Source organism: Callorhinus ursinus, unplaced genomic scaffold (assembly GCF_003265705.2).
Source record: "Callorhinus ursinus isolate GAN/ISIS: 27379988/994484 unplaced genomic scaffold, GSC_fseal_2.0 scaffold4, whole genome shotgun sequence".
Classification (NCBI taxonomy): Eukaryota; Metazoa; Chordata; class Mammalia; order Carnivora; family Otariidae; genus Callorhinus; species Callorhinus ursinus.
Window position 1 is genome coordinate 40,392,025 of NW_027397066.1, and position 27,747 is coordinate 40,419,771.

General features: G+C 37.0%; 1 protein-coding gene across 11 annotated transcripts; it reads left to right on the top strand.

Moving 5' to 3' along the window:
• The first annotated feature begins 135 nt into the window (after window positions 1-135).
• On the top strand, window positions 136-27,563 carry OCIAD1 (OCIA domain containing 1). 11 transcript variants are annotated; one of them, XM_025887221.2, is made up of 9 exons: window positions 136-154; window positions 1,666-1,728; window positions 2,771-2,851; window positions 11,149-11,202; window positions 16,865-16,912; window positions 18,435-18,570; window positions 20,194-20,369; window positions 24,699-24,851; window positions 27,360-27,563. In XM_025887221.2, the coding sequence occupies exons 2-9, from the start codon at window positions 1,671-1,673 to the stop codon at window positions 27,395-27,397; spliced, it is 744 nt and encodes a 247-aa protein (XP_025743006.1). In that variant the 5' UTR covers window positions 136-154; window positions 1,666-1,670; the 3' UTR covers window positions 27,398-27,563. The 11 variants fall into 11 exon arrangements, with proteins under 11 accessions (XP_025743006.1, XP_025743001.1, XP_025743004.1 ...); XM_025887216.2 differs by lacking the exon at window positions 136-154 and adding an exon at window positions 161-334; XM_025887218.2 differs by lacking the exon at window positions 136-154 and adding an exon at window positions 368-546.
• The last annotated feature ends 184 nt before the right edge of the window (window positions 27,564-27,747 follow it).

Sequence of the window (27,747 nt, forward strand, 5' to 3'; positions counted from 1 at the left end):
GGGACGGGCAGAGGAGGGCGGGGCCGACAGGCGTAGGCGCAGGCGTCCAGTCGGAGTCCGCTCGCCTTTAGGTTCCGAGGGGAGGTCTGGACGTCATTTCCTTCCGTAGGTCGCCAGTGCTTCCGGGTCGCGGTCATTTTGAGTCCGTATTTGGGTGAGTTCTTGGAGGCCGAGTGACTGTCTGCTCCCCACCCCCCAACTCCGCTGCAGTGCCGCGCGGCTGCCGGTTTCCGCGCGCTTTTTTTCTTTCTTGACCCTTCTCGGGTCCCCTCGAGGCCTTGTGCCCCCGATCGCCCCGGCTCGCCGCGCCGTCGCTCGCCGCTGTCGTCCGGAGGTGGGTGAGGTGACGCAGAGTCTCCATTCCGTACCCCCACCTGCCCACTCACCACCTCCGTGCGGCCAGCCGCTACTCTGCACCTTCCGCCATTTTGCCTCCTGCGAGGGTGGGCTGATCGCCTACTGGCTCTCGGGCTCCCGAGTGCGGGTGCCTGGGGCAGGCGAGGGAGTGATTACTTGGTGACTAATGTGTGTACCGGGGTGTTGCAGGTGGGAGACGCGGGTATTGCGGGGATGCAGTGCGTAAATCGGCCATAGGCCGACGAGGGTTCAGTTGAGCTTTTTTCTGTGCCATTAAGAGGTTAAAATTGTGTTGTCTGAAGAGGTCTTGTCCGCCCTGTCGCTAGGGTTTCTAAGTAAGATGCAGTTACGGGAAATAGCGTTTCATTTTTTTGTTTTAGGATATAGGTAGTCTATTTAGCAAGCTCCATCCATGAGTTCATTTTATCCTTTCCATTTCTTTTTCCTAGCCACGGGATTGACCTATAGTAGGCCCTCAGTGATGGTTTATTGATTGAGTGAAATATGGAAGGGCCTCAGTTGCTATCCTCACCGTGTATGGCTTTTCATGTTTTCATGTAAATGTTTTTTAAGATGGGAATAATGATGGTCCTGTGTGAACATTCTGTGAAATACGCAGGTATCCAATCTGTTGGTCTCTTAAGTCCTGAGACATGGGTTAAAAAATAAATAAAAACGTATATTCTTGTAATTTTTCATTTTTAAGTCATATAGTTTAAGTCTCTAGAGAGCGGGGAAAGTTAGGAGGATACGGAATTTGCTGTTAGCTTTAACCACAGGGAGAAGGATATGACGTCTTTGTTGTTCAGTTTGTGTGGAGTACTGCTTTGTGGGAGAGGTTGTATGTTTCCTGATGATTATTTCATTTTTTTTTAAAAAAATGGAGGCCCAGAAATGAATTTTGAGATGTTTCTTTTATTTTGGGAAGTCATCAAAATCTTTGTGCATATATTTCTGAAAGGACAAAAACAGGGTAATGTGAAATAACCCAGCTTCAGGAGGAGAAATACGTATATTTGTTTGAAATTTTATATCTTAATTTGACTTAATCTGTTGGTAAATAATTATAAAGGACCTATTCTTTTTCAGTTAGGGGACCTAAGATGAGTAATCAGTTCCAAATTAGTTAATAGGTCTGATGCTTTTTTTATTTAGGTCACTATTTTTATTATGTCAGGTACTTCAGATGTAGTAGTGATTAGTATATATTTGTTGCTTTGATTGCCCTGTAGACTAGTGATTTTACTGTGCTATATCTTAATTGATTTTGGTCTAATGATATCTAATACTTAAATGTTTTTGATGCAGGAAAAATGAATGGGAGGGCTGATTTTCGAGAGCCGAATGCAGAAGTTCCAAGACCAATTCCCCGTAACTATCAATTACATATTTATAATTAGAAGCACTTTATATGTAGAAACACTCACAGCCTTGAGTAACAGCAACTGGACTGGCTTCAGGGGTGTGTGACCTGTGCAGTCACAAGGGGACTCACTCTGTTTAATGATCTACTGTTGCCATCTTGAAATTCCTTTTTTTTTTTTTTAAGATTTTTTATTTATTTGAGAGAGAGAGCGCACGTGTGCGAGCATGGGGGGGGTGGAGAGGGAGAGAGAATCCCAAGCAGACTTCCTGCTGAGCCTGGGCTAGATCCCAGGATCCTGAGATCATGACCTGAGCTGAAACCAAGAGTCAAGACAGTTAATTGACTGTGCCACCCAGGCACCCCCATCTTGAAATTCTTAATAATTTGAATAAATGGTCCCAAATTTTCATTTTGCGCTGGACCAGCACGTTATGTAGCCAGTCCTGACTAATAGATAGTAGCACTAACTTCTCTTTGAAGTCAGTTTGCTAAAAGTTTACAAGCCCATTGTTTAGAGACTCTTTTTTTTTTTTTTTTTTTTTTTTAAAGAAAGAAAGAGAGAGAGAGGACCCGGGGGGGGGGGGGGGTCAGAGGGAGAAGCCGACTCTGTGCCGAGCAGGGAGCCCGATGCGGGACTCGATCCAGGGACTCCTGGATCATGACCTGAGCCGAAGGCAGTTGCTTAACCAACTGAGCCACCCAGGCGCCCGGGACTCTTTTAACTATGGGGAACAATCTGAGGATTGCTAGAGGGAAGGTGGGTGGAGGGATGGGCTAATTGGGTGATGGGCATTTAGGAGGGCACTTGATGTTATGAGCACTGGGTGTTACATGCAACTAATGACTCACTAAATTCTACCCCTGAAACTAGTAATACAATATATGTTAAATAAATTGAATTTAAATTAAAAAAAAAGTTTACAAGGCATTTGTTTCATTCATTTAAAAAAAGTGGTTGTGTTTTGTTAATGTTTAGACTGAATTAAATTTTTAGGCTTAGCTTTTCCGTGGGCGTTTTAATGTTTGCCAATTTTCCTTGGTAAAAAGACATAGGGGCTGATTACATTCCAACAGAAGAAGAAAGAAGAGTCTTTGCAGAGTGCAATGATGAAAGCTTCTGGTTCAGATGTAAGTTAAATTTTCTAATCAACAAAATTTGACCTTTAGTACCTGAAATTATTGTGACTTCGTATAGAAGAAATTGGCACACTTGGTGTAGTGTGGTTACTGCTAAAAGAAGTTGATTAAGGGAAACAAATTGTACATATTTAAAGTAATTTCTAGAACTTTATTCAAGACCATGAATTAATTTTGTTCATAACAGTAATAGCTAGCATTTACTGAGTGTATGTGGATTATATAAAAACAACCCAATTAGATTGATAACTATTACCCTCACCTTACAAATGAAGAAATTGAAGTCTAGAGATGTTAAATGAGCTGGTAAGTTGTAATGTCTGGACTCGAAGCCAGGTGTGTCTGAGACAGAAGCTTGGGATTTTAACTGTTAGACTTCTATTATATGAGAAAACCTAGTTAGTTTCCACCTTATTGTGAAATACTGTTACACTACTAGCTCCTGATTTGCAACTAGAGACCTCGTACGTGGAAGATTTTATTTTTTAAATACAGAGAATGTTGAAAGCAGCATAAAATAGAATCTTTTTATTTTATTTTTTAAAGATTTTATTTATTTATTTGAGAGAGAGAGAGCACATCAGAGGGGATAGGGTCAGAGGGAGAAGCAGACTCCCTGCCGAGGAGGGAGCCCGATGCGGGACTCGATCCTGGGACTCCAGGATCATGACCTGAGCCGAAGGCAGTCGCTTAACCAGCTGAGCCACCCAGGCGCCCTAAAATAGAATCTTTTGAACAGAGTCCTGAAGTTGCTTCATCTGGTCACTGCAGTCCTTTCATATTAGTTTTTTTTTTTTTTTAAGATATTATGTATTTTTGAGAGAATGTGTGCACGAGCGGGGGTGATGGAGGGAGAGGGATAAGCAGACTCCCTGCAGAGCGGGGAAACCTGAGGCAGGGTGTCATGGGGCTTGATCCCAGGACCCTAGGATCATGACCAGAGCCGAAGGCAGACGCTTAACCAACTGAGCCACCCAGGTGCCCCTCAGATAAAGTAATGCTAACTAAAACAGAATGGAATTTTAGAAAGGGAAGGGACAACTTAAGTAATTAAAGAAGATGTACATTTTCATCAGTTGGCCTGGCATTTATGCTTACAGTGCTTGGAAGATAAGTGTTATGAGACCTAGCGTTTGTCCTAAAGTAGTTTTTTGTTGTAATCAAGACAAAGCTAACACAGGAAACACTTGGAGAAAGATTAAGTACATAATGGCAGTAGGAATTTTTAAAAGGGAGTTATTTTAGCTAAAAACATTTTCAAACAAATGAGACTTAACTAATAGGACTTGAGGTAAATGAAGAAGAATGGGGTTGGAGAAACATTTAGACGAAATGAATAGTGAGCAAAGGCAGAGTCTACAGTAACTTGGTCTCTACTGGAGCCTTGAGGCTGAATTGATTGGAATAGGGGTCTTTTGTTGGGGGTAGAAAATAAACCCAATACCAAGAAGTTAAAGATTTGGTTCATTATATAGTTTCAGTTCTATGGCCAAAGGGTGGGTTTGCAATTTTTTTTAAAATTTTATTTATTTATTTATTTGACAGAGAGAGACACAGCGAGAGAGGGAACACAAGCAGGGGGAGTGGGAGAGGGAGAAGCAGGCTCTCCACTGAGCAGGGAGCGTGATGCGGGGCTCGATCCCAGGACCTGGGATCATGACGTGAGCCGAAGGCGGACCCTTAACAACTAAGCCACCCAGGCGCCCCTGGTTTGCAAATTTTTAAAAGGAAGATTAGGTAGCAGTGTGCAGGATGGGTTAGAAGGATGAGGAGAAGTTAATGTTTGTGAAGTCTGTTACGAGCTTTTGGCAGTAACTCAGGCATGCAGTCATTGAGATGTCATTGTAGTGTTATTTGGATTACAGAAGATGAGATGGCACTGGAAGATTTTTTTAAAGGATACATAAAGGATTTTTAAAATAACCTGCTATAAGGGGTATTAACTTCAAGATACCCATCATAGACTAATAATGACATTACTGATTAAAAGATATTTAATCAGTAGGAGTTATTGTTTGAAGGAGGAAACTAGTTTGGACACTCTTTCCTGGTGCAACATTTGATTGCAGATCTTTAAGCAAGTAGAGAGAAGCAAAGGTTTATGTGAGAAATAAGGGTTGGAAGTATAGTTGTATTGGTGAATTCAAGGAATTAAGTGTAGGAATAAAAGCATAAAACTGATAATATCTGTTAATATGTAGGAATGGTAGAATACATGACAAAAGTTTGTATGGCACTCATGGGTAAGGCAAGTGGTAGTAAAAGGATCAAGAGACACCAGAAAGATAATAGGAGCTCCCATACAGTCTTGTGCATTTTATCTTCAGTTCAAATATTCAGAGAGCTTTCAAGCTAGAAAGAACCTGAGTAAGGATTAGATGATGATGCACCTCTGCAGATGAGAATAATTCTTTATATCCGTAGTCATTGTGGATCGGAGACCTGAAAAAGTTTTTATGGCTCATAGTTTGGGAATAATTTCTCAGGGAACTCAATTGTACTCTGGCAACAGATATTTTATCTTTGTGGTTTGCCTAGAGTGGATAGACAAAATGATCTCTGTTTTCAAGTCTGTTGTTGACACAATTAAGACAAGTCTGGTGGATAGGGGTTTGGGATCATTGTAATGTTGGGCTCATGGCCACATAGATACTATGATATCTAGATTAATTTCTGGCTGATAAATTTAAGCTGTATAGGTTTAATATTCTAAATAGCTGTAACAGCATTATGCTAAGAGTATGGAAGAGAAGTGATCAGTAGGCAGAGTAGTCACATATGCCTGATTATTAAAAGTAGGACGTGTAGTATATGAATAGTAGGAGCCTCAGTAATTCTGTGTATTAAAACAGATTAATCATGGGGAGCCTGTAGAGCATGTGACTCTTGATCTTGGGGTTGTGAGTTTGAGCTTCATGTTGGGTGTAGAGATTACTTAAAAATAAAATGTTTAAAAAAAACCAGATTAGTCACAAGTTGGAAAGCATATAATAAAGAGAGGCTAAAACCTAGCTTATTAGTTGTATATCATATCTGGATTACTGGAAAATTACTAAATAAATTAGTATACTAATAAGTAATGATTACTTTTAAAACAGGCTAGCTGTTGCATATTGCAGTAACATCAAACATGGAAAACACAGAACCTTGGCTGTAACCACAGACAATAGGCAATTCAGCCTACAGTTATCAGGAGAACTAATAGTCATGTATTAGGAAATTTTGTACATTAACATTCATATCTTCATATAAGGATGTGCATGTTTACATATGTTAATATGCAGTATGTGATGTTAACTATATAAATGGATTAATGGAATCCATGTTACTTTGGAGAGTATCATCCTATGTCCACTGATTTTTAAAAAAGGTGTGATGAAAGTAGGAATGAGTAGAAAAAGTACTTACTAGGGTAATTTTTACACATTTTTTTAGATGTGTTAAATATATTCGTCTTGGTTTAAAATTAGATTTGATCTAGGGTTCATTCTCTTTATTGGTAACTTGTTTATTTCTACTTTACTTTCTTTTAATTTTAAAATACAACTGTAAAGGGATCTTATTTCCAGTTTCTGGAAGTCGTGGTCCTGTGCGCCAACCACAAAGCGGTTATATCTGTGCCCATACGTACAGGTAGTGAAGGCATCTAGTATTACAGTAGTTCTCAACCTCTGGAATTACTGAAAAGGTATATGAATTCATATTGGTTTTATTTTTTTTTTTAAAGATTTTATTTATTCATGAGAGACGGAGAGAGAGAGAGAGAGAGAAGCAGAGGGAGAAGCAGGCTCCCAAGAAGCAGGGAGCCCGATGTGGGACTCGATCCCAGGACCCTGGGATCATGACCTGAGCCGAAGGCAGACGCTTAACCATCTGAGCCACCCAGGCGCCCTCATATTGGTTTTATGCATCATTTATAGATTTTGTGAATAATATACGTGTGTACTGCGGTTTTCTTTTTCTCTCTTTTTTTTTTCTTAAATTTTATTTTTAAGTAATCTCTACACCCAACATGGGGCTTGAACCCACAACCTTAAGATCAAGAGTTGCACGCTCCACTGACTGAGCCAGCCAGGTGCTGCTGTACTACTGGTTTTCTGATGAGATGGTATAGTGATTGATGAGTGTAGACTTTGGTGCCTGTCTGGATCCAAATCCCAGCTCCATCACTTAGCTTTCAGATTTTGGACAAGCCCCTGATGTCTGTATGCCTCAGTTTCCTTAGCTGTATGGGGATTCTAACTCATTTCATAGGATTATTATGGGGATTAATTCAACTTATTTTGTAAGTGTTAAGCCGTCTGTATTATATGACTATTAGTGCTACTGTGATTAACAAAATAAGTTTCAGTTGAACACAGTTATGAATTTAAAGTAGCATTTTGTTATTGTAAGAGAAGAGTAAGGAATTTTAGGGGTCTTCATATTGGATATGTTGGTACTGGGGTCATAATGCAAAATAGCTTTTGGTCAGCAGTATTACTGGTTTGCCTAAAAAAACATTATTTAACAGCCTCTGAGATAGGAGTCACATACCGCAGTGGAAAAGCCCATGGCCCTGGGGTCTCAGAAGACTTGGGTTTTAGTCTCAGCTCTACCATAAACTATCTACCTTTGTTGTCTTTTTTTTTTTTAAGATTTTACTTAGCAGAGCGAGAGAGAGTGAGCATGAGTGGGGGGGAGGGGCAGAGGGAGAGGGAGAAACCGTTTTCCCACTGAGCAAGGAGCCTGACGTGGTGCTCCATCCCAGGACCCTGGGACCATAACCTGAACCGAAGGCAGCCACTTAGCCAAGTGAGCCACCCAGGCGCCCCTATCTGTAAGCACATGACTGACTTTTTCTGAATATCAGTTTACTCTGGTTAGACTAAAGACTAGATAGACTGTTCAGTTTTACCATTCTCTTTTACTGTGACACAATACATGAGACAGACATCAGTTCTAATCCATTATCCCATAAAGCAGGAAAAGCACTACTATATAAAGACATAGTAGTGAATGGCAGAACTAGTACTAGAATCTTCTTAACCAAATTGTTACTCTCTGTATTATACCATCTTGGCCTAAGGACAAAGTGACATGGGAACAGCGTTGTCCATTGTAGACATGGCCCACTGACTCAACACTTTTTATCCTTGTATGATTCTTCAGTGCTTCATGTTGCAATCCTTGAATCAAGCTGACGGGGAAAAAATGATAAATTATACTGATGCTATAACGAGAAGGCACTTGTCCTTTAAAAAACTTTAAATGATAGAGAAGCCTCGGTGGCTCAGTTGTTAAGCGTCTGCCTTTGGCTCAGGTCATGATCCCAGGGTCCTGGGATAGAGTCCCGCATCAGGCTCCTTGCTCCGCGGGAAGCCTGCTTCTCCCTCTCCCACTCCCCCTGCTTGTGTTCCCTCTCTCGCTGTGTGTGTCTCTCTCTCTTTCTCTCAAAAAATAAATAAAATCTTAAAAAACAAAACAAAAAACCTTAAATGGTAATAAAGTATTTTAACCAACCAACCTTAAAGAAACATTTTTCTAGCAAAAGTAAAATCCATTCGTAAGTAGACCAAGTATTCAAACCTTAGGGTTTCTGCAGATTATGTCTGATGGCAAAGCTAACCACCCTATTCCAAAATTATGGGTTTTGATCATGAGATCTCTAATAATTTGAACGTCTTAATTACCTTAGTTCTTGAATTGCTCATAGAGTCTTAGACCAGAGTTGAGCAAACCATAGCCTGAGGGCCAAATCTGTTTTTGTATGGCTATGAGCTAAGAATAGCTTTTACATTTTTATTTTTTATTTATTTATTTTTTAAAAGATTTTATTTATTTATTTGAGCGAGAGAATGAGAGCACGAGAGGGAAGAGCATCAGAAGGAGAAGCAGACTCCCTGCTGAGCAGGGAGTCCGATGTGGGACTCAGTCCCGGGACTCCAGGATCATGACCTGAGCCGAAGGCAGTTGCTTAACCAACTGAGCCACCCAGGCGCCCTACATTTTTATTTTTAGATGGTTGAAAAAAATCAAATGAATAATATTTTGTTAATTTGAAAATTACATGAAATTTATATTTTTGCATCCTTAAAGTTTTATTTGAACACATCTATGTTCATTTTTTTACTACTGTCTCAATGGTTTTGCTTTAAAATGGCAATTGAGTAGATGAGACAGACCTGTGGCCCACAAAACCTAAAATATTTACCATCTGGGTCTTTTTTTTTTTAAAGATTTTTTATTTATTTATTTGACAGACACAGTGAGAGAGGGAACACAAGCAGGGAGAGTGGGAGAGGGAGAAGCAGGCTTCTCGCAGAGTGGGGAGCCTGATGTGGGGCTCGATCCCAGGGCCTTGGGATCATGACCTGAGCCGAAGGCATACGCTTAACAACTGAGCCTCCCAGGCGCCCCATACCATCTGGGTCTTTATAATAGAGTATTCCCAACCCCTGGTCTGAAACTGTGCTGTCCAGTGTAGCAGCTGCATGTAGCTATTTAAATTTAAAATACTTTATAGCAGAGAGGATACAAAGCAAAATCCGCAAAAGGAAAGGAATGTGGGGTAAAGTCCAGAGGATACCAGGCACAGGCTTCCAAGACTCCTCTGCTAGTAGGGTCACACACAAAAGGACATGGTAAATTTCTCCAGCTATGGATTCTGATAATGTGAGTGATGTGTTACCCACTAAGGAATCTAAATGGAGACTCATTGCCTGGGGTTTTTACTGGGGGCTGGTCACATACACTCAGCCTAGCAAGTACCAAATTCCAGACTCTAAGAAGGAAAGCAGGTGTTCAGCATAAGCTGTATTTGTGTAAGCAGTTTAGGCACAGAGAACCACTTATCATTCAGGTCAAGTTTTATATCATTTGTAGGGAACTATTTACCAGTCATGTTCCCACACATCAGCCAAGGACCTTGTAAGGAGGTCTTTTTAAGGACAGCAGCCCCAGGGCTCCTATTTTAAATCTTTTCTGCACACTACCTAACTGGAAAACATGGATACAGACTAGTCCCATCATCACAGAAAATTGTATTGGACAGTACTGGTGTAAAAAACAGTGATTTTTAATTATGAGCTCCTTTGAGATTATGATGGAGAGCTTTGGATTTTTCAGTCTGGGTTAATATGCGTATATATGTAGTTTTTAAATTAAGTATAGTTGACACAAGTGTTAACATTATGTAATATTTTCACTTAGTTTTAGGAATTCACTGGTTTAGAAGAAGAAACTTCAGTATTTAAAATATATACTTGTGTATTCTTGCCCCTGTCACCGTATAATTGTGGACAAATATTTCTTGTGTTTTGGTCATATAGCGTACTACAGAACTTAAAAGCTTGAGATATAGTATCAGACAATTAGAATCTGGAACTGCCATTGAATTAGCTGTATGGCCTTGAACAAATTGCTTAACAAATTTTCTTACCTTTGAAAGGGCAGTAATTAAAAAAATAACTCTGTCTTAGATGGTAAAAAGTAAATGAGAAAATGTACATAAGGCATTTAGCATGGGCCATGGAATTTAGTAATTACTCAGTAGTGGCTCTTAATATTTGTAATAATAATTCTTGCTTCATTAATTCCCCCTTACTCTAATTCAGAAATGACTTTTTGTCGCTATTTAGTATGTTGTCTTTATTGGTGATATTAATGAATGGCTCTTTTAAAGCCAAATCTAGATGGTTCTTGAATTACATTGTTTAATATTTGTAATATTTTCTTAAATTTAAATTTTTTTTTATATTTCTACTGACTGTATATAATACAGGTTTTCTTTTTTTCAAGATTTTATTTATTCATTTGAAACAGAGAGATGCAGAGAGAGAGAGCATGAGCAGGGGGAGAGGCAGAGGGAGAGGGAAGAACAGACTCCCTGCTGAGCCAGGAGCCCAAGGACCCTGGGATCGTGACCTGAGCTGAAGGCAGATACTTAGCCATCTGAGCCACCCAGGCGCCCCTGTAATACAGCTTTTAAAAATGGAAGTAATCTCTCTCTTTTTTTTTTAAGATTTTATTTATTTGAGAGAGAGAAAAAGCATGAACAGGGGGAGGGGCAGAGAGAGAAACAGACTCCCTGCCGAGCAGGGAGCCCAATGTGGGGCCTTGATCCCAGGACGCTGAGATCATGACCTGAGCCAAAGGCAGACGCTTAACTAACTGAGCCACTCAGGCAACCCGGAAAAAAATCTCTCTTAAAAGATCTTCCTAGATGGTTATACACATATTTATCCTAATGAACTCAGACAAAATCTTTTCCTTTTGTTGATGTTGACAAGTTCTTTTTCCTCCTTTAGCTGTTCCTTTGGCTGCAACAAGTATGTTGATTACTCAAGGATTAATTAGTAAAGGTAAATATTTAAACTTCAAATTTATTTGGCATTTTGGATATCATTATGTTTTTATGTTTTCCTGATTTTTAGATAAAGTATAATAATGTATCATATTAAACATGATCATTGATATACTTCTACAACATGAGAGTTATGTCTCCATGGACCCACTGACTCAGATATATTGACTTGAGAATTTGATGTCCTCTGACACTGTAGCAACATTAACAATCTACAAGAGCAAAAAAGTAGCTAAAAACCTACAGAGGTTTTGCAGGGAGGTAGAGGAAAAAACCTGGTCTAGGAAGGCCATCATCACTATTACCTAGGATCTTGTTAGAAATGCAAATTCATGGGCCCCATTCCAGAACTCCTTAATCAGTCTCTGAGGTAGGGCCTAGGAATCTGTTTTAACAGGCTCGGGGTGATTCTTAAATGCACTGGTTTAAAGATCAGTAGCTCCCTAGCTCCTTAAACCAGAGCTTTGTCTTACAGTAAGGGGGTTGGGGACACTTTCTGTCCCAAATCCTATTGGTGTGAATATTACAGTGCCTTGCTCCTACATAACTAATTACACACGTAACTGAAGCAAAAATTCCCTTTTTTTAGTTGCAGATATATCATGATAGACTTGTTCATGGATAGGGTGAATCCCACTGAAAATGTTAGAACCTATAACTGAGGTGGCAAATTTTCCTTACAGCTAAAATCTTCCTGGATTCTTAGTCACCATTTGGTGATGATTTGATTTCTCATTAATGGCACTATGCCTCTGTGATTCCATTTGCAAAAGTCCTACCATGATCAATAATATTGTTCCAAAGTGTTCCTTTGTAATTGTCTGTAAGGTCTGATCCTGGAGCCTTAACGGTAGAATTCAGTAATCCATTTTTAATTATTTTTATTATTTTTTTAAAAGATTTTATTTATTTTAGAGAGAGTGTGTGCATGCGAGTGGAGGGGAGGGGCAGAGGCTCGGAGAGGGAGACAGAGAATCTTAGGCAGGCTCCACGCCCAGTGTAGAGCCCAACATGGGGCTTAATCTCATGACCCTGAGATCATGACCTGAACGGAAAGCCAAGAGTTAGACACTTAACTAACTGAGCCACCCAGGTGCCCCTACATTTTTTAGAAAGAATTGCTGAAAGTGATTTAACCTAGTTTATGGAAGAATGTTTAAATAAACTTTGTCAGAGTTGTTACTGTTGGGGTTTTGATAATTTGGAATAAAAATATAAAAAATATTGAATGATACGTTATTCATGTAACTATTTCCCAGGATTAAAGGGTTTTATTGTTAGTTGTATTGAAGATTTGTTTTGGGTGCAGTGTTCTAATAAAGTCAGTCTCAAAAAAAGAAATTGGGAAGACTTTAGAAAAGGAATTCAGAGTCCACCAAGACATTTTGCATTTAATCAGAATGCCTAATATTTTGTATATGCTTTCATCCACAGTGTGTCATACTCAACATAGTCTTAGCTGCTCCATCACTACTTGTTAAACATTTAAACATGCCCAGGTCTGTTCTAACTTGAGAACATGAAAAAGAAAAATCTTCCCTCATATCCCTTTCTAACTCTTCCCAGCTGTCTTGCATTTGAAGCCAGACTTCACGAATGAGCACTTTACTTTTTACTCCTTTTAACCCATTACAATCTGTGTGAAAAGATTATGCATACGTTCTGACATTTGCCAACACTTTAAAAGATTACCAACACAACCTCTTTGTTGCTTAAATTCGATGGGCAGTTTGTGTTCTTGATGGTTATATGACTTTAACCAGTCTTTGAAACCGTTCTCTTCACCTGGCTTCCATGACAGCCTGTTCTGGTTTTTTTCCTGCCGCTGGCAATTCCTCCATTTTTTCATGTTTTCTGAGTGTCTAATGGTACTATACACTGTTTTTGGTAGATAACACAGACAAAAATTAAGCTGTTGGTACTTAATATTCTAATGTGGGTTTTCATCCTCCACTTGTGTTCTTCAGAGTTCTGCTTTGACTTTTCAGTCTTCAGTCTGTGTAAACTATTACCCAGTGATAATGTGGGCTTCAGGACCATTTATTGCTCTAAACCCCCATGAAAATTATTGCTAGCCTTCATATCTGTTCCAGAATCATATTCTGCATATCTTCACCTGAGTGGCCCTCCTTAGAAACTCTTCAAACTGACTTAACCCAAACTGAGTTCATTTTCCTCCAGACCAGTTTCTGTTGTCCACATGTCTGAATGGTAGCACTCGTCATCTAGGAAACAGAGGCATTATCCTTAACTTCTACCCCTTATTTGCCTTACCCAATGAATGTTCATTCTCGTCCATGTCTTAAATATCTCTGTAAACTGTCTACCTCCATCTGCACTGCCACTGTAATTAATGCAACCATCTGTTGCCAGGAGTATTAAATTAGCCTTCAAGTCTATTTGCCTCTATTCTTGCTACTTCCTCTTAGGAAACAGGCTATAACTGTAATAACTCTGTGAGAGCTAAAGAGAACATCTTGTTTACTGTTATATTCCTACTTTCTAGTATGTAGTGTCTATATAAGTGGTCTGTAACTATTTGGTGATAGAATGAAGGAACAGTTCTTTTGAATGAAGGTAGATACTGTTACCATCTTCCTTTTTCTCGTTTCAGTTGTGTAACTAAAGCTAATAGCATAACTTAGTTCTCTTTTTAGACTTCATATACATGAAATCCTACAATTAAGTATTCTTTTGTATACCCTCTTTGAACGTTGTAAGATGCATCCAGCGGTATGCTAGAACTGGCTTGTACCACTTCCAGAAAGCTGATTGTTCAATTTTCAACAACTTGGCAGGCCAGTGTTTAAACATTGATAGCTTGGAATTGGTCATGGTGCAAGTATTTTCTCCATGAAAATCGACTGACATTACAAATCAGCTTTTTATTTGGAGAGCTGGTTTTCTAGCACATCACTAGATTCATCCACATTGTTGCATGTAATTATAGATTATATATTCTTGTTTCCATATAGTTTTGTGCTGTGTAAATATACCACAGCAGTTTATCCATCCTGTTGTACATTGGCAATTGGGTAATTGCCAGTTTTGACTATTACAAATGGTTCTGCTATGAATACAGCATCTTTTGGTAGACATTTTGCCGGGTCATAGATTATGTATATGTTTAGCTATGGTGGATACTGCCAAACTTTCTAAATTGTTTGGACCAATTTACACTCTCCTACCAATTTATTAGTAGAGCTCTGTTTGTATCACATTATCACCAACACTTGCTCTTTTCATGTCCTTTTAATTTTAGCCATTGTGGTGAGTGAACAGTAATACTGATTGTGGTTTTAATTTGCATTTCCCCAATGGCTAATGAAGTTGAGGACCTTTTCTTTTGTTTATAGCTCACTTGAATATATTCTTTTTTGGCGAAGTGTCTATTCAGGTCTGTTGTCCATGTTTCATTGGATTGTCTTTTTCTTTTGGTTTCGTGAGGATTTTCTATATCTTCTAGAAGTGAGTCTCTTGTCAGATGTTATGTATTGTTTTTTTTCCCACTGATTAACTGTAGTTCTTAATATGATAGAGTAAAATTTATCATATTCTTTTATGATGAAGGCTTTTTGTGCTCTAAAATATTTGTCTATTAACAGGACATGAAGAATCTCTTACGCTTTTTTCTGTAAGCTTTATTTTTTCTTTCATACTGAAATTTTCAAGTCATTTGGAATTGTTTTTGAACACAGGTGTATCTCTTTTTATTGTGCTTCGCTTTAACGCACTTCACAGATACTGCGATTTTTACAAATTTAAGGTTTATGGCAACCGTGCTTTGAACAAGTCGCATTGGTGCCATTTTTTCAATAGCATTTGTTCACTTTGTGTCTCTGTGTCACATTTTGGCAATTCTCGCAGTAAATGTTCTACTTACTATATTTGTAAGGGTGGTCTGTGATCAGTGATTACAACTCTCTAAAAGCTCAGATGATGGTTAGCATTTCTTAGCAGTAAAGTATTTAATTAATGTATGTACATTGTTTTTATTTTTTAGACAGTGTTGCGTGTTTAATACAGGATAGCATAAACCTAACTTCTATATGCACTGGGAAAGAGAAAAATGCATTTGACTTTCTTTATTGTGATTCTCCCTTTATTGTGGTGCTCTTGAACTGAACGTGCAGTATTTCTGAGGTATGCTTGTATTGTATGAGGTAGGGTAAAGGTACATTTTTTCCCCCTTACAGATATGAAGGTGACCCAGCACCATATTTTGAAAGGACTGTCTTTGTTCACTGCATGCCGTGTTGCATTTGTCATAAGTGACTATGTGTGGATCTGTTTCTTGACTCTCTTCTGGTTTTGATGGGTTTATCTGTTCTTGCACTTAGAACAGTCTTAATTACTGTAGCTTTATTGTAGATCTCGATATTTGTTGGTAGTCGGTTTTTCAGTTCTGTTGTTTTTCAATATTGCCTTGGTTCTCAGCTCTTTGTATTTCCACATGATTTTTAGAATAAGTTGGAATAAGTTTTTCAACTTTTAGGAATACTTTCTTTGATTTTTAATTGGGATTGCATTGAACTTAAAGATGAATTTGTGGAGAATTGTCATACTGACAGTATTTAGTCTTTCCTTTTATGGACATGGATGTATTATTCCTCCACTTAGCTTTCATTTCTCTCAGTAAGTTTTGTACTTTTCAGTGTACAGATCTTTCATATTTTTCATTAGATTGCTCCTGGGTCTTTGATGTTTTTGGGTGCTATAATAAATTATATCTCTCAAAAACTTTGTTTCTGGTATACAGGAATTATTATTATTATTACTTTTTGTATATTGACCTTGTGTCAAGTGATCTTGCCAAATTCACCTAATAGATTGTAGAGTCTTGGATTTTCTTCATATTTCTGTTGATGTTGAATTTACTTGGTGTTCTCTTTTAATTAGCTGTAGCTGTAGACTTCACTGAGGTAATGGAAAGAGCTAATGTAGTCAGGTAATACTTAAAGACAGCCTGTACTGGTTTTTCCTTTTGTCTTTGTGGGTTGCCCAAAGCTGCTGAGAAATATATTTTTATATTGCATTGCTAGACTTTTTACTACTTTTGTCTCACATTAGAAGAGACTAGATATAGCTCACAGAAATAGTTTTCTTGCACTTTTTACCATAATTTGTGTCATTTTCTTATATGCTTTTATTTATTTTTTTTAAAGATTTTACTTATTTGACAGAGAGAGAGAGCAGGAACACAAGCGGGGGGAGTGGGAGAGGGAGAAGCAGACTTCCCACGGAGCAGAGAGCCTGATGTGGGGCTCGATCCCAGGACACTGGGATCATGACCTGAGCCGAAGGCAGACGTTTAACGACTGAGCCACCCAGGCGCCCCCTTTTATAAGCTTTTAGCATAAACTTGGCATAAGCCTATTTTATTTTTATTTACTTATTTTTAAAAGATTTTATTTATTTATTTGACACAGAGATAGTGAGAGAGCAGAGGGAGCGGCAGGCAGAGGGAGAGGGAGAAGCGGGCTCTCGGCTGAGCAAGGAGCCCGATGCGCTGACCTGAGCCAAAGGCAGCCGCTTAACCAGCTGAGCCACCCAGGCACCCCAAGCCTATTTTATTTTAATAAAAGATAAGACATCTTAATTATCTAAATGTGTCTATCTCTCACAGTCTGACTCTGAAATATCTACTCTTTTATCTATAGGAATCCTTTCAAGTCATCCCAAATATGGTTCCATCCCTAAACTTATATGTAAGTATGGACAACACTCGCTTTCTTACCTAAGTAAAGTAATTAGTTTTTCCCAAATGTTTTGTCTTGTCTAACTCATAACCGTTATTTGTTTTGACCAGCTTGTTTAAGCTTTTTATTAAATGGACTAGTCAACTACTTGGGCATTTTATTGTTAGCATTAAGAATTACAAATTATTTGAAAGAGAATTTTTTTCTTTGATGATGTAATAAAACGACTATTTTTAAATAATTTGTAAAGATACATAGTATTTCAAAATACTCTGGTTTATGAGGAAAGAAAATTGTCCAGATATAGGGAAGTAAAATGTCTTTTAAAATTAAGTCTAACTTTAAAAAATCTCTTTACATGTTAAAATGTAAATAAGCATAATTTAGCTACATATTATAGTATGGTTTATAGGAAAGAAGCTAAATTGCTTTAAAAAAGAGCACCAGAGACTTTTTATGAGTCTTTCCAGGTTAGCCTCTCTTATATATTGGAAATAAACACATAGGCAGCAGTAGCCACATTCCGGTACCATGTCATAATTCATTATTTTAAGGAATTTGTTGTACCTAATTTTTTTTTATTATGTTAATTACCATACATTACATCATTAGTTTTTGATGTAGTGTTCCATGATTCATTGTTTGCGTGTAACACCCAGTGCTCCATGCAGAACATGCCCTCTTTAATACCCATCACCAGGCTAACCCATCCTCCCACCCCCCTCCCCTCTAGAACCCTCAGTTTGTTTTTCCGAGTCCATCGTCTCTCATGGTTCATCTCCCCCTCCGATTTCACCCCCTTCATTCTTCCCCTTCTGCTATCATCATCATCTTTTTTTTTTTTTAACATATAATGTATTATTTGTTTCAGAGGTACAGACCTGTGATTCCACAGTCTTGGCACAATTCACAGTGCTCACCATAGCACATACCCTCCCCAGTGTCTATCACCCAGCCACCCCATCCCTCCCACCCCCCACCACTCCAGCAACCCTCGGTTTGTTTCCTGAGATTAAGAATTCCTCATATCAGTGAGGTCATATGATACATGTCTTTCTCTGATTGACTTATTTCCCTCAGCATAACACTCTCCAGTTCCATCCACGTCGTTGTTGCACCTAATTTTAAAAAACAGTCTTATGAAATTAGCTGGGCAAATAGTATGATTCCCGTTTTACAGGAAAAGAAATGGCCTGAAATCTCTGTGACTAGGCTAGAACTCTTTTAATTCCTTTACCACATCTTTCCTGTCTATGTTAATAATTAGTAAAGTGGAATTTATATATCATGGAGCAGTTTTATTTTGGATTATTTTATTTTGTGAGAGTGAATTATATCTACAGAATCTTTATGTGTACTTTGAATCTGATTTAATGTGGTTATCTTTTACCATTATTTCAAGAAATCATCAGTTTTCCCCTTTATTATAAAGACCTATTTAGGAACACATTTCTTAAAAACATCTTTTAGAAGAGATTTTTATTTAAATGGGCACACTGAGTCACATTTTTTGTTTGTTTTTACAAATAAGTTGCTTGTATCATGGGATACTTTGCTGGAAAGCTTTCTTACGTGAAAACTTGCCAAGAGAAGTTCAGAAATCTTGAGAATTCCCCTCTGGGAGAAGCTTTACGCTCAGGACAGGCACGGCGATCTTCACCATCTGGGTAGGCCAAATTCTGATTTTTATTGAAGACTTTTAATTTTAGCTAAAAAAATTGTAACTGGATATTGCTATAATTCAGGGCATGAAACATTCTGTAACCTGAGGGACTGTTGCAAAACTTTCCGTTTTGCAACAAGCTAAAGTTATTTTGTTTTAAAAAGTGGAGTAAAATATGTCTACCTTTGTTTTATTTTTATTTATTTGTATTTATTTATTTGAGTAAATTCTTCCCACAACTTGGGGCTTGAATTCAGGATCCCAAGATCAAAAGCTGCCATGTTCTGAGCAAGCCAGGCACTCCTACCTTTGTTTTATTTTTATTTATTTATTCATTTTTAAGATTTTATGTATTTATTTGAGAGAGAGAGAGCACGAGCTGGGTGCAGGGAGAGGGAAAAGTAGGCTCCTGGCTGAGCAGGGAGCCCGACACAGGGCTCGATCATGACCTGAGCTGAAGGCAGACGCTTAACCGACTGAGCCACACAGGCAGCTCCCTACTTTTGTTTTCAATAAAGAGTAGCATCCTGTTAGGAGTGCTTATACCAGAATAAAGGATTTTAATTTGGCCGATGCCTTTGAGTACTATATTTTGGACTTTTCTTTTGAATTCCCAAATTTTATCAGTCCCATCTCTTAAATTTCAACTTTTTAATCCTTATTTTAAGTATATTCTCCAAATTTTTATTTTAATTATGTAAGTATAAATAAATGAATCTGTCCATCTGGATAGGTAGATAAGTAATAATGTAATTTAGTAGATTTAATAGATACATTGTTATAAATGGTAAACCCCACAAAAGCTAGTAGTATTACTTATATATTTGCTTTAGCAAAATAGTGTTTACGGCCTGCTAGCTGTGGAAGTAACTTCCCTTAATGTGGGAACTGGACATACTTTCTGATTTGAAATACTTTTTTCTTTCCAAGGACCTTTTTTTTAGATTTTATTTATTTATTTATTTTTAGAGTGTGTGCCAGCGAGCGGGGCTAGGAGCAGAGGGGTAGGGAGAGGGAGGGGGAAAGAATCTCAGGCATGGGGCTCAATTCCATGGCCCTGACTGAGATCATGCCCTGAGCCAAAACCAAGAGTCAGATGGTTAACCGACTGAGCCACCTAGGCACCCCTCTGAGGACGTTAAACATGTTAAAATGATCTCTGAAGTGGGGCGCCTGGATGACTCAGTTGGATAAGCAGCTGATTCTTGATTTCGGCTCAGGTCATGATCTCAGGGTCATGAGATTGAGCCCTGCTTTGGGATCCATGTTCAGTGGGGAGATGAGATTAGAGATTCTCTTCCTCCCTCCGCCCCTCCCCCCACCCCCTTGCACACATTCTCTCTCTCAAGTAAATAATTTTTTAAAAAAAATATGAAGTTTAGGAATTAGAAAATTAGATACACATTTCTGTATTAAGAGTGGTTGTTTTTAAGTTGCATAAATGGGTTAAAACTTATTTTTAAGGTTTTTGTGGCAGAGAGAGACAGACTTCATTTTACTGTTCTAGATAACCATGTAAAAATTACATCATTCCTTTAGAAAGTAAGATAACTAGTTTTCATACCGTAACACATTTTTTTTAGGGTGTAGGCAATAATTTGTATTTCTTATACAATATGATTTACAGGCACTATTCTCAGAAGTCAAAATATGACTCAAATTTGGGTGGTCATTCATCTTTTGTGACGTCTCCAGCCGCAGACAACATAGAAAAAGAGATGCTTCCTCATTATGAGCCAATTCCATTTAGTGCTTCTATGAATGAATCTACTCCCACTGGTATTACTGATCATATTGCCCAAGGTAGAAACTTCTCTTGAAATGAGTTTCAGCATTATATGGTCCAACGTATGTATAAACTTTATTTGATGACCTTTTCTGCTGGATATCACCTGTATGTTCCACCATCAGCCTACACTCAGCATGTTTGTTCATCTGTTTCTTCATTCATTCAACATTTTTTGACGTCCAGTAGGTGTCAGGCACTCAGCTAGGTATGGAAGAAGTAGAGATGAATAAGACCTGGTTCTTGTCCTTGAGAAACTCCCTTAGACTGTTAGAAGATACAGAAATAGAAGGAAAAATTACTAATATATCCCATTAATCAAAAATACTAACAGTTTAGTGATCATTGCAGAGAAGTGGTAAATTGGGCCACGGGGAGGCTTCAGAGAGGTTACACTTGTTAGGCTGGTCTTAAAGGCTTTCAGCTTCTTTGTCTGTAATGTGAGAAAAATAATAATTACCTGCCTTACAGAACTCTTGTCAAGTGAGAAAATCCATGTGAAAATGCTTTGTGAAGTTTGTGTAAATACTAGCTTTGAAGATCGCAGAATGTAAGTGAAACAACACCAACTTTGGATTAAGGCCTGGATTTGAATGATTGACATTTGCTAGCTATGTGACTTTAGGCAAGTAACTTTGTGATCCCTTCAGCTTCTTGATCTCTGCGATGGAGATAATACCTCTCTTAAAGAACTTTGGGAATGAGATGAAATAATCAGAGGTAATGCCTGACAAGTCATAGGCTCTTAACAGTTGCTCATTTCCTTCTTTCGTTTTTTCAATCTAATTTGTGGTGAAAAGTGAAGAATTAGGAAGTACAGGTTTGCAGTTCCTTATCTAAAAACCCTAAAATCCAAAAAAACTTTGATAACCACAAAGCTTTATTTAAAAAAATTTTTTTATTATCTATTTTTCTGACATGGGCTTGACTGCATGACCCCAGGATCAAGAGTCACACACCCTTACCGATTGAGCCAGTCAGCTATCCCTACAAAGCTTTTTTTTATAGTTAAACTGGTGATGAAATCTGACTTAACTCCTTTCACACTCTGAGACCTAAACTGGCATAGTCTATTTATAATCTTAATATGATTTTTCCTGCATTTTGTTGTACAGAATATTAATGTTTGCTTATGCACTGCTTCTTCAAACCTCCGAATGTATGATATTAAGTAATACATTTTTTATATTAAGTAATATATTAACGAGCTATATACTATGACATCTTTCTAAAATCTGAGAAACTGAATTTTGAAACATTTCTGACTACACAGTTTTAGATAGGGATTTTGGATAGAATATTCTTTGAAAACGTTTGCTTTAATGTAAATACCATAAGCCAGTAACTATGAGAAACAAATAAGGTTAAAGGAACATTTTTGTTGCTTGAGATGGGAGAGATTTGGATCTATGTGTAGGTTAAAGGGAGGGAGGGGAAACAGTGGGAAGGGGAGAAGTTGATTATAGGTCAAGTAATGTTGCAGAGGTTGTAGAAGGGTTTCTAGGTAGGTTAGAACATAAAGTAGCCACTAACTGTATTTGTGGCCATTTAAATTAATTAAAATTAAATCAGATTGAAAATTCAGTTCCTCAGTTTCTTTGTAGCATTTCACTTGTTCAGTAGCCGCGTGTGCTAGTGGCTACTCTGTTGGAATGTGCAAATACAAAACATTCTCATCCTTACAGAAAGTGATACTGGACAGCATTGCTTTAGAGCAAGTTGGGGTGGGGGCGGTGAGTATTAACATTTTGGAAAAGAAGAAACAGGAGCGAATGGAAGTTAAAATAATTAAAGACATTCTTAAGTGGATGAAAGGTGTTGAGAGTCTTGACTCCACACCCCCCCCAATGTTTGGAAACAAAGACCTCCCAAGTAGTCAGAGAGGGAAGGAGGTGGGCAGGTTAGGAGAGAGTGGTTAAGTATTTATCTTCAAAGGCATCTGTTCTTAGTTCTCACTGCATCTCTCATTTTCCTAGCCTCTCAAGTTCAGATGCATTCTACTTGTATTCTGGCCATGCATGACTTCTTTCCTTGTAATGACTTTCATCCTTCCTTCCATTTGCATTAGAAAATTCCATGCTGGGACGCCTGGGTGACTCATTCGTTAAGTGTCTGCCTTTGGCTCAGGTCATGATCCTAGGGTCCTGGGATCGAGCCCCGCATCGGGCTCCCTTGCTCAGCGGGAAGCTTGCTTCTCCCTCTCCCACTCCCCCTGCTTGTGTTCCCTCTCTCGCTATGTCTCTCTCTGCCAAATATAAATAGAATCTTTAAAAAAAGAAAAAAAAATTCCATGCTATGTTGTACAATTCCTTTTCCAAATAACAGCAGACAGACAAAAAAAGCCCTTTGGTATCTGCCCACAGACTACAGCAAGGCCCATATTTTAATATATTTTATGTCCTCGAGGTGCAGCCATCTATCCATCCATTGCTCCGCTTTCTCAATCCCTTCTCTAAATCAAGCTTGCCACTCTGACTACTCTCCACGTGGGCCAGTTGTGGCCTCTGCTTTGCCCTAGCTGCTGTCCTCCCTTACCAGGACGTTCTCTCCTTTTGTTAAAGTCCTGTTTGCCCTATTTGGTTCTGCTTTCTTTTACTAGGAATTGAAAGAGTTATTAATCTTTCAAAGTAGAAAGTACTCTTTCATTGCTGTTAGACTTATCATAGATAGTGTATTACAGTTAGGTTTAAGTCATTGCTGTTTTATATTTTATTCCTTCCAGCTCTTTATAACCTTCCCAAAGTAGTAAATCATGCTCTCCCTACACAATGCAGAATATTTTCATTGGGCTTTATAAGTGGAAAAAATTCTCCCTAATCTTCTGATTTATGTTTCCATTATTTGTCACAGAATTTTGGAACAAAGAAGTATTTTCTTTTCAGTGAGAAAAAGTATTAGACCTGGAAGGAACTTTAAAGATAGATCATCTAGTTAAATGTCTGTATTTCACAACTGAGAAAACCAAGATTCAAAGAAGTTTAGTGATTTGCCCAAGGATATTCAGATTGTTGGCAAAGTGGGAATGAGAACTTAGGGTTCCTAACTAATAATCTGGTACACACTGTCTCCTTCAGAATTTTAAAAATATCATTTATGGTAAAGGGAAATGAGTTTAATAATTACTCATTAATAATGAAATGTGAGTGCTTTTTAAACCCAGTATAAGGTTATAATATTTTTCTTTGCATTCTTTTTTAGCAAAAGCTTAGTTTTCAAGAACAGTATTAATATTCAAATTAATATTTAAAGCCTTTTGCTTTGTATCAGTGCAGTATACTTTGTAGTGAAATAAAAGGTTATGCTTGAAAACATTTAAAGTTGTAGTTATGTTGATTTGAAAATTCTGATTATTCACTGGGACCTTACTGTAGAATTCCAAAATACCATTTATAAAACCTGCTTTTAAAAAAATTATCTTGATTGATAATGATTATATTAATAAAGTGATGTATCCAATTTGTATATAAGAACCTCTTTGAAAACTACTACTTTTGGAGTGGGGTGTAAGACTTTCTAAGTTAAGTAGTTGTTGATTGAATGTTATGTTAGCATTAGTTCATTTCTTTTAAAATGTTTATATGTTTATATGACTTTTTTTGCTGGTTATACATTTTGTAAACTATGTTTAATAGTTGCTCCTGTCATCTAATAGTAAGAGTAACCACTTCCTTATTTTTAGATCAGTATTTAACTCTTTGATGATACATATTGCTACTTTGACTTTCTTTGGGAGAGGTAAAGATTAAAGGCTGGTCAAAATTATCGTTGCCACTTTTTTCTGCCTCAGTATTGCTCCATTAGACCTAAGTAAAAATGATGCATACGGTGATTGAAGGCTATATTTTATACTTTTCAACAGCTGTTTCCAAGTGTTTTTGTTTAAGTATAAAGGTGGCACATTTTTTTTTAATAGTTGTTCACATATAGACTCTGGTTATAGGAACATTCAACTATGGAAATATTACTAAGTAAAATATATACGATGTCAAATTTTGTTCAGTTGATTACAAAACAGTGTGAATAATTTTCCAGTAAAACACTAATATTTTAGTGAGTATAAATTACACTGGTATATATTATGATATCCATTCTTCTGGCCATAGTTACTTTTTAATTTTTTTATGTTGATTTTAAATTTTAGAAATAAAAGCTTAGAAGTGTAAGAGGGAAAGTCAGTTTTCATTTTGTAATTATCTTGGGGAAAATATAGTACTTTTGGAATGGTGGTTATTTGACTTTTTACTTTATTCTGTTTCTATTATAGGTAAGAAGCATTTAGAAAATTTAGTTGCTTTGGATTTATTCAAATCCTTTTATCACCATTTATTAACTGTTTGTTGTTTTAGGACCTGATCCCAACCCTGAAGAAAGTCCTAAGAGAAAAAATATTACATATGAGGAATTAAGGAATAAGAACAGAGAGTCATATGAAGTAACTTTAACACATAAGACTGACCCCTCAGTCAGGCCTATGCAGGAAAGAATGCCCAAAAAAGAAGGTATGATAGTTTAGTCTGAATCACTTTACTCTTTAGGATCGGAAACTGCAGCATTATTTAAAAATATTAACTATACTAATATGTGATTTAATTCTGCAAGCAATTAACCAAAATAACATTTTTTTAAAAGAATAATTCTGTCACAGTTACTAGTTTTTCCTTTTCTAAGGTGTTCCAAAGACCATTTTGTGTTAGAAAATAATAAAGTCCAAATAGTGGTATGAATTAAAGCAGTGAGATTAGTTTTAAAACGTTGTAGAAATTATAAATCCATTTGAATGTTTTCTCTTATCAGAAATCACCTTGGGACTTTTAATAAGTGTTTTTTAAATGATGCATCAAATGCCTAAAACCAAGTCTGGTTGCAACGGGCTGTAATGACACTTTAAGCCGAATGAGAGGATCACGATTGAGGAATGAAATGGATTTTCTTACGTTTTGTGAAATTGAAATAGAAGTTATATGCTTTATAAACCAGCTTTTAGGGCACTTCCAAAAGAGGAGTTTGACCTTTTTTTCAACAGTACTTTTGCTCTGTAATTATAAATTTAAAAATCACAGCTTGTTTTCATTCCTTTTGGAACAGCTATACATTACCCAAAGTAAATTTTCTGACACAGAAGTTTACCCCTAATGGAAGAAGGCATTTTGAGCAGGAGTTTGTACCTATTTCAGTGTAGAATTTTATGACGTCTTTTTTGAAGAATTTTAGAGAGTGTCATTGTTTTAAGGTTTTCTATTTATTACTTAAAAAAAAGAGAAGGAAGAGGTCCTTGGTACCTTCTTGAGAGTCCTGTGCCACAAAGAATGCAAAAATACATAAAAATTTTGAGTATTTTTTATGATTGTTCTTTTAGAACCAATTTTATTTCTAATTGTTAGTGGTTGCTTCATTTAGAATTCTGTTTTCATAATAGTCATGGATATTATTGCTGTCATATTATTAATGTAAGAAAATCCAGCTTTCAAATAGATTTGTAATAAAAAATACTTGTTAATGTTTGTCATTAGAAGAAAACCTTTAACATAAACATTTTGCATTCAGTGGCCATTATTTTATAATATATAAAGACTTACTGGTACTTTGTTCCAGTAATTAATTTGAGGATTTAGACTGTAAGCTCCATGAGGGCAGGCAGTAGCATTTCTCTCATTTTTGTAAGCTTTTCTGTTACATGTCTGCACAGTGTAGTATGCACTGATGTATCAAATATGAAGTGTTTTGGTTGGGCCTCAATAATAAAGGTTAACAAAAGGAAATTAGGTAGATCTTTGGCACATGCTGGATTTTGACATTTGTGGTTTTGACTGAACAATCTTGAAGTTCTGTTACATGACACAGTATGTGAAATAACTTTTTTCTTTGTAAAAAGAAAGCTGATTTTTTTGTGCATGCTTTATATAACTTAAAAACAGTTATGAAATAGTTTGGGTGATTTTTTAGAATGTTCTATTTTAGAATCTAGACAAAAAATTTGACATTAGTACAGTGTAGATTCACTTGGTCAGAAAGTATCACTTAAGTTTTCAGCTTCAGTTTGTGTAGGTTATGTTTGTTGATATTTACCTAAATTAGAAATTAAGACTGATAAATTTCAAAAGCATATTATCAGCCATCAGGGTATGATGGCACCACACATCATATAGCTTCTAGAAGACTGTCTTATATTCATGAGGGAATGAAAGCTAGGGGAAAAGGCAAAATATGAGGGAAAAGGTATATATCTTAGTATAATAATAAAATAGTTTGACTTAAACAGACTCCTTGAAAGACTCTCATGGAAGGGGTCCCTAGTCCGTACTTTGATAACTGCTCCTTTACATTATGAATACTTGAGTCTTCTGAAGAGTTGTGATCCACAGATGAAGGCCATGTAGAAGAGAGGCTGAAAGTAAAAGAGTAGATAAGACAGAGGAGCTTATTTCAAAATGTAATTTCATGTAAAATGCAGGAATATTGGAAACCATTTCCTTCTTGTATAGTATTACAGCTCATGGGGGAGAAGAATGAATTAACCACAACCTGAAGACTTGATCATTTCTGTTACTATATTTTTTTGTGAAAAACAAAATTCAAATGTTTGTTATTATTCTTTATTTCCTGGTAATTTTTTTGTATGTTCTATGATATATACCACACTTAGTATGGTAAGTTGTAAAGGTGTCCATGCTTTGGATCTAAATAGACTTATGTTCAGATTTTGGTTCTGTTTGCTTTATTAGGCTTGTACCTTGGGCAAGTTACTAATCTGTTTTCTCACCCTTCAGTTGGGGATTGTGTTTATAAGGTTGTTATGAGGATAAAATAATTGATGTAAAGTTTTTGATAGAGTACATCATTATTTATGTCCAACCTTCACTTCACAAAAGTCTCGCTAGCCCCTTTCTCTCATGTGCATTTATTGAAAATGAGAGAGAAACATAATTTTCATCATAGTAGCAAACGTAAAATAGTATCTTTCACTTGTTAATATTTGGAATCATCAATTATTTGTGCTTTTTTCCTAGTCAAAGTAAACAAATATGGAGATACTTGGGATGAGTGAAAAATTGCATCATTGGACCTACTGAAGGCATTTCAATATCCAGCTTCATCTAGGTGGTCATGAATATCTGCATGCTTTGAGCTCAGCAGCAGTCTTCATAAACACATTTAAAATTAGAACCTGGGTTCTTGTGGTTTGGCTTATTAAAATGATGTTTAAAAACAGATTTTAATGTGAATGTTGTATGAATGTATTCACCTTGAGGAACTGTATGAATGATGATATTATACCATGATCACATATAGTTTGTGAAATCGTTTTAAGTTACAGGGTAAGGTTACTCTCTTACGAAACTACAAAGAGATTGTCTACTCTAGGATCAGCATATATAAAAATAAGTGCATGTTGAA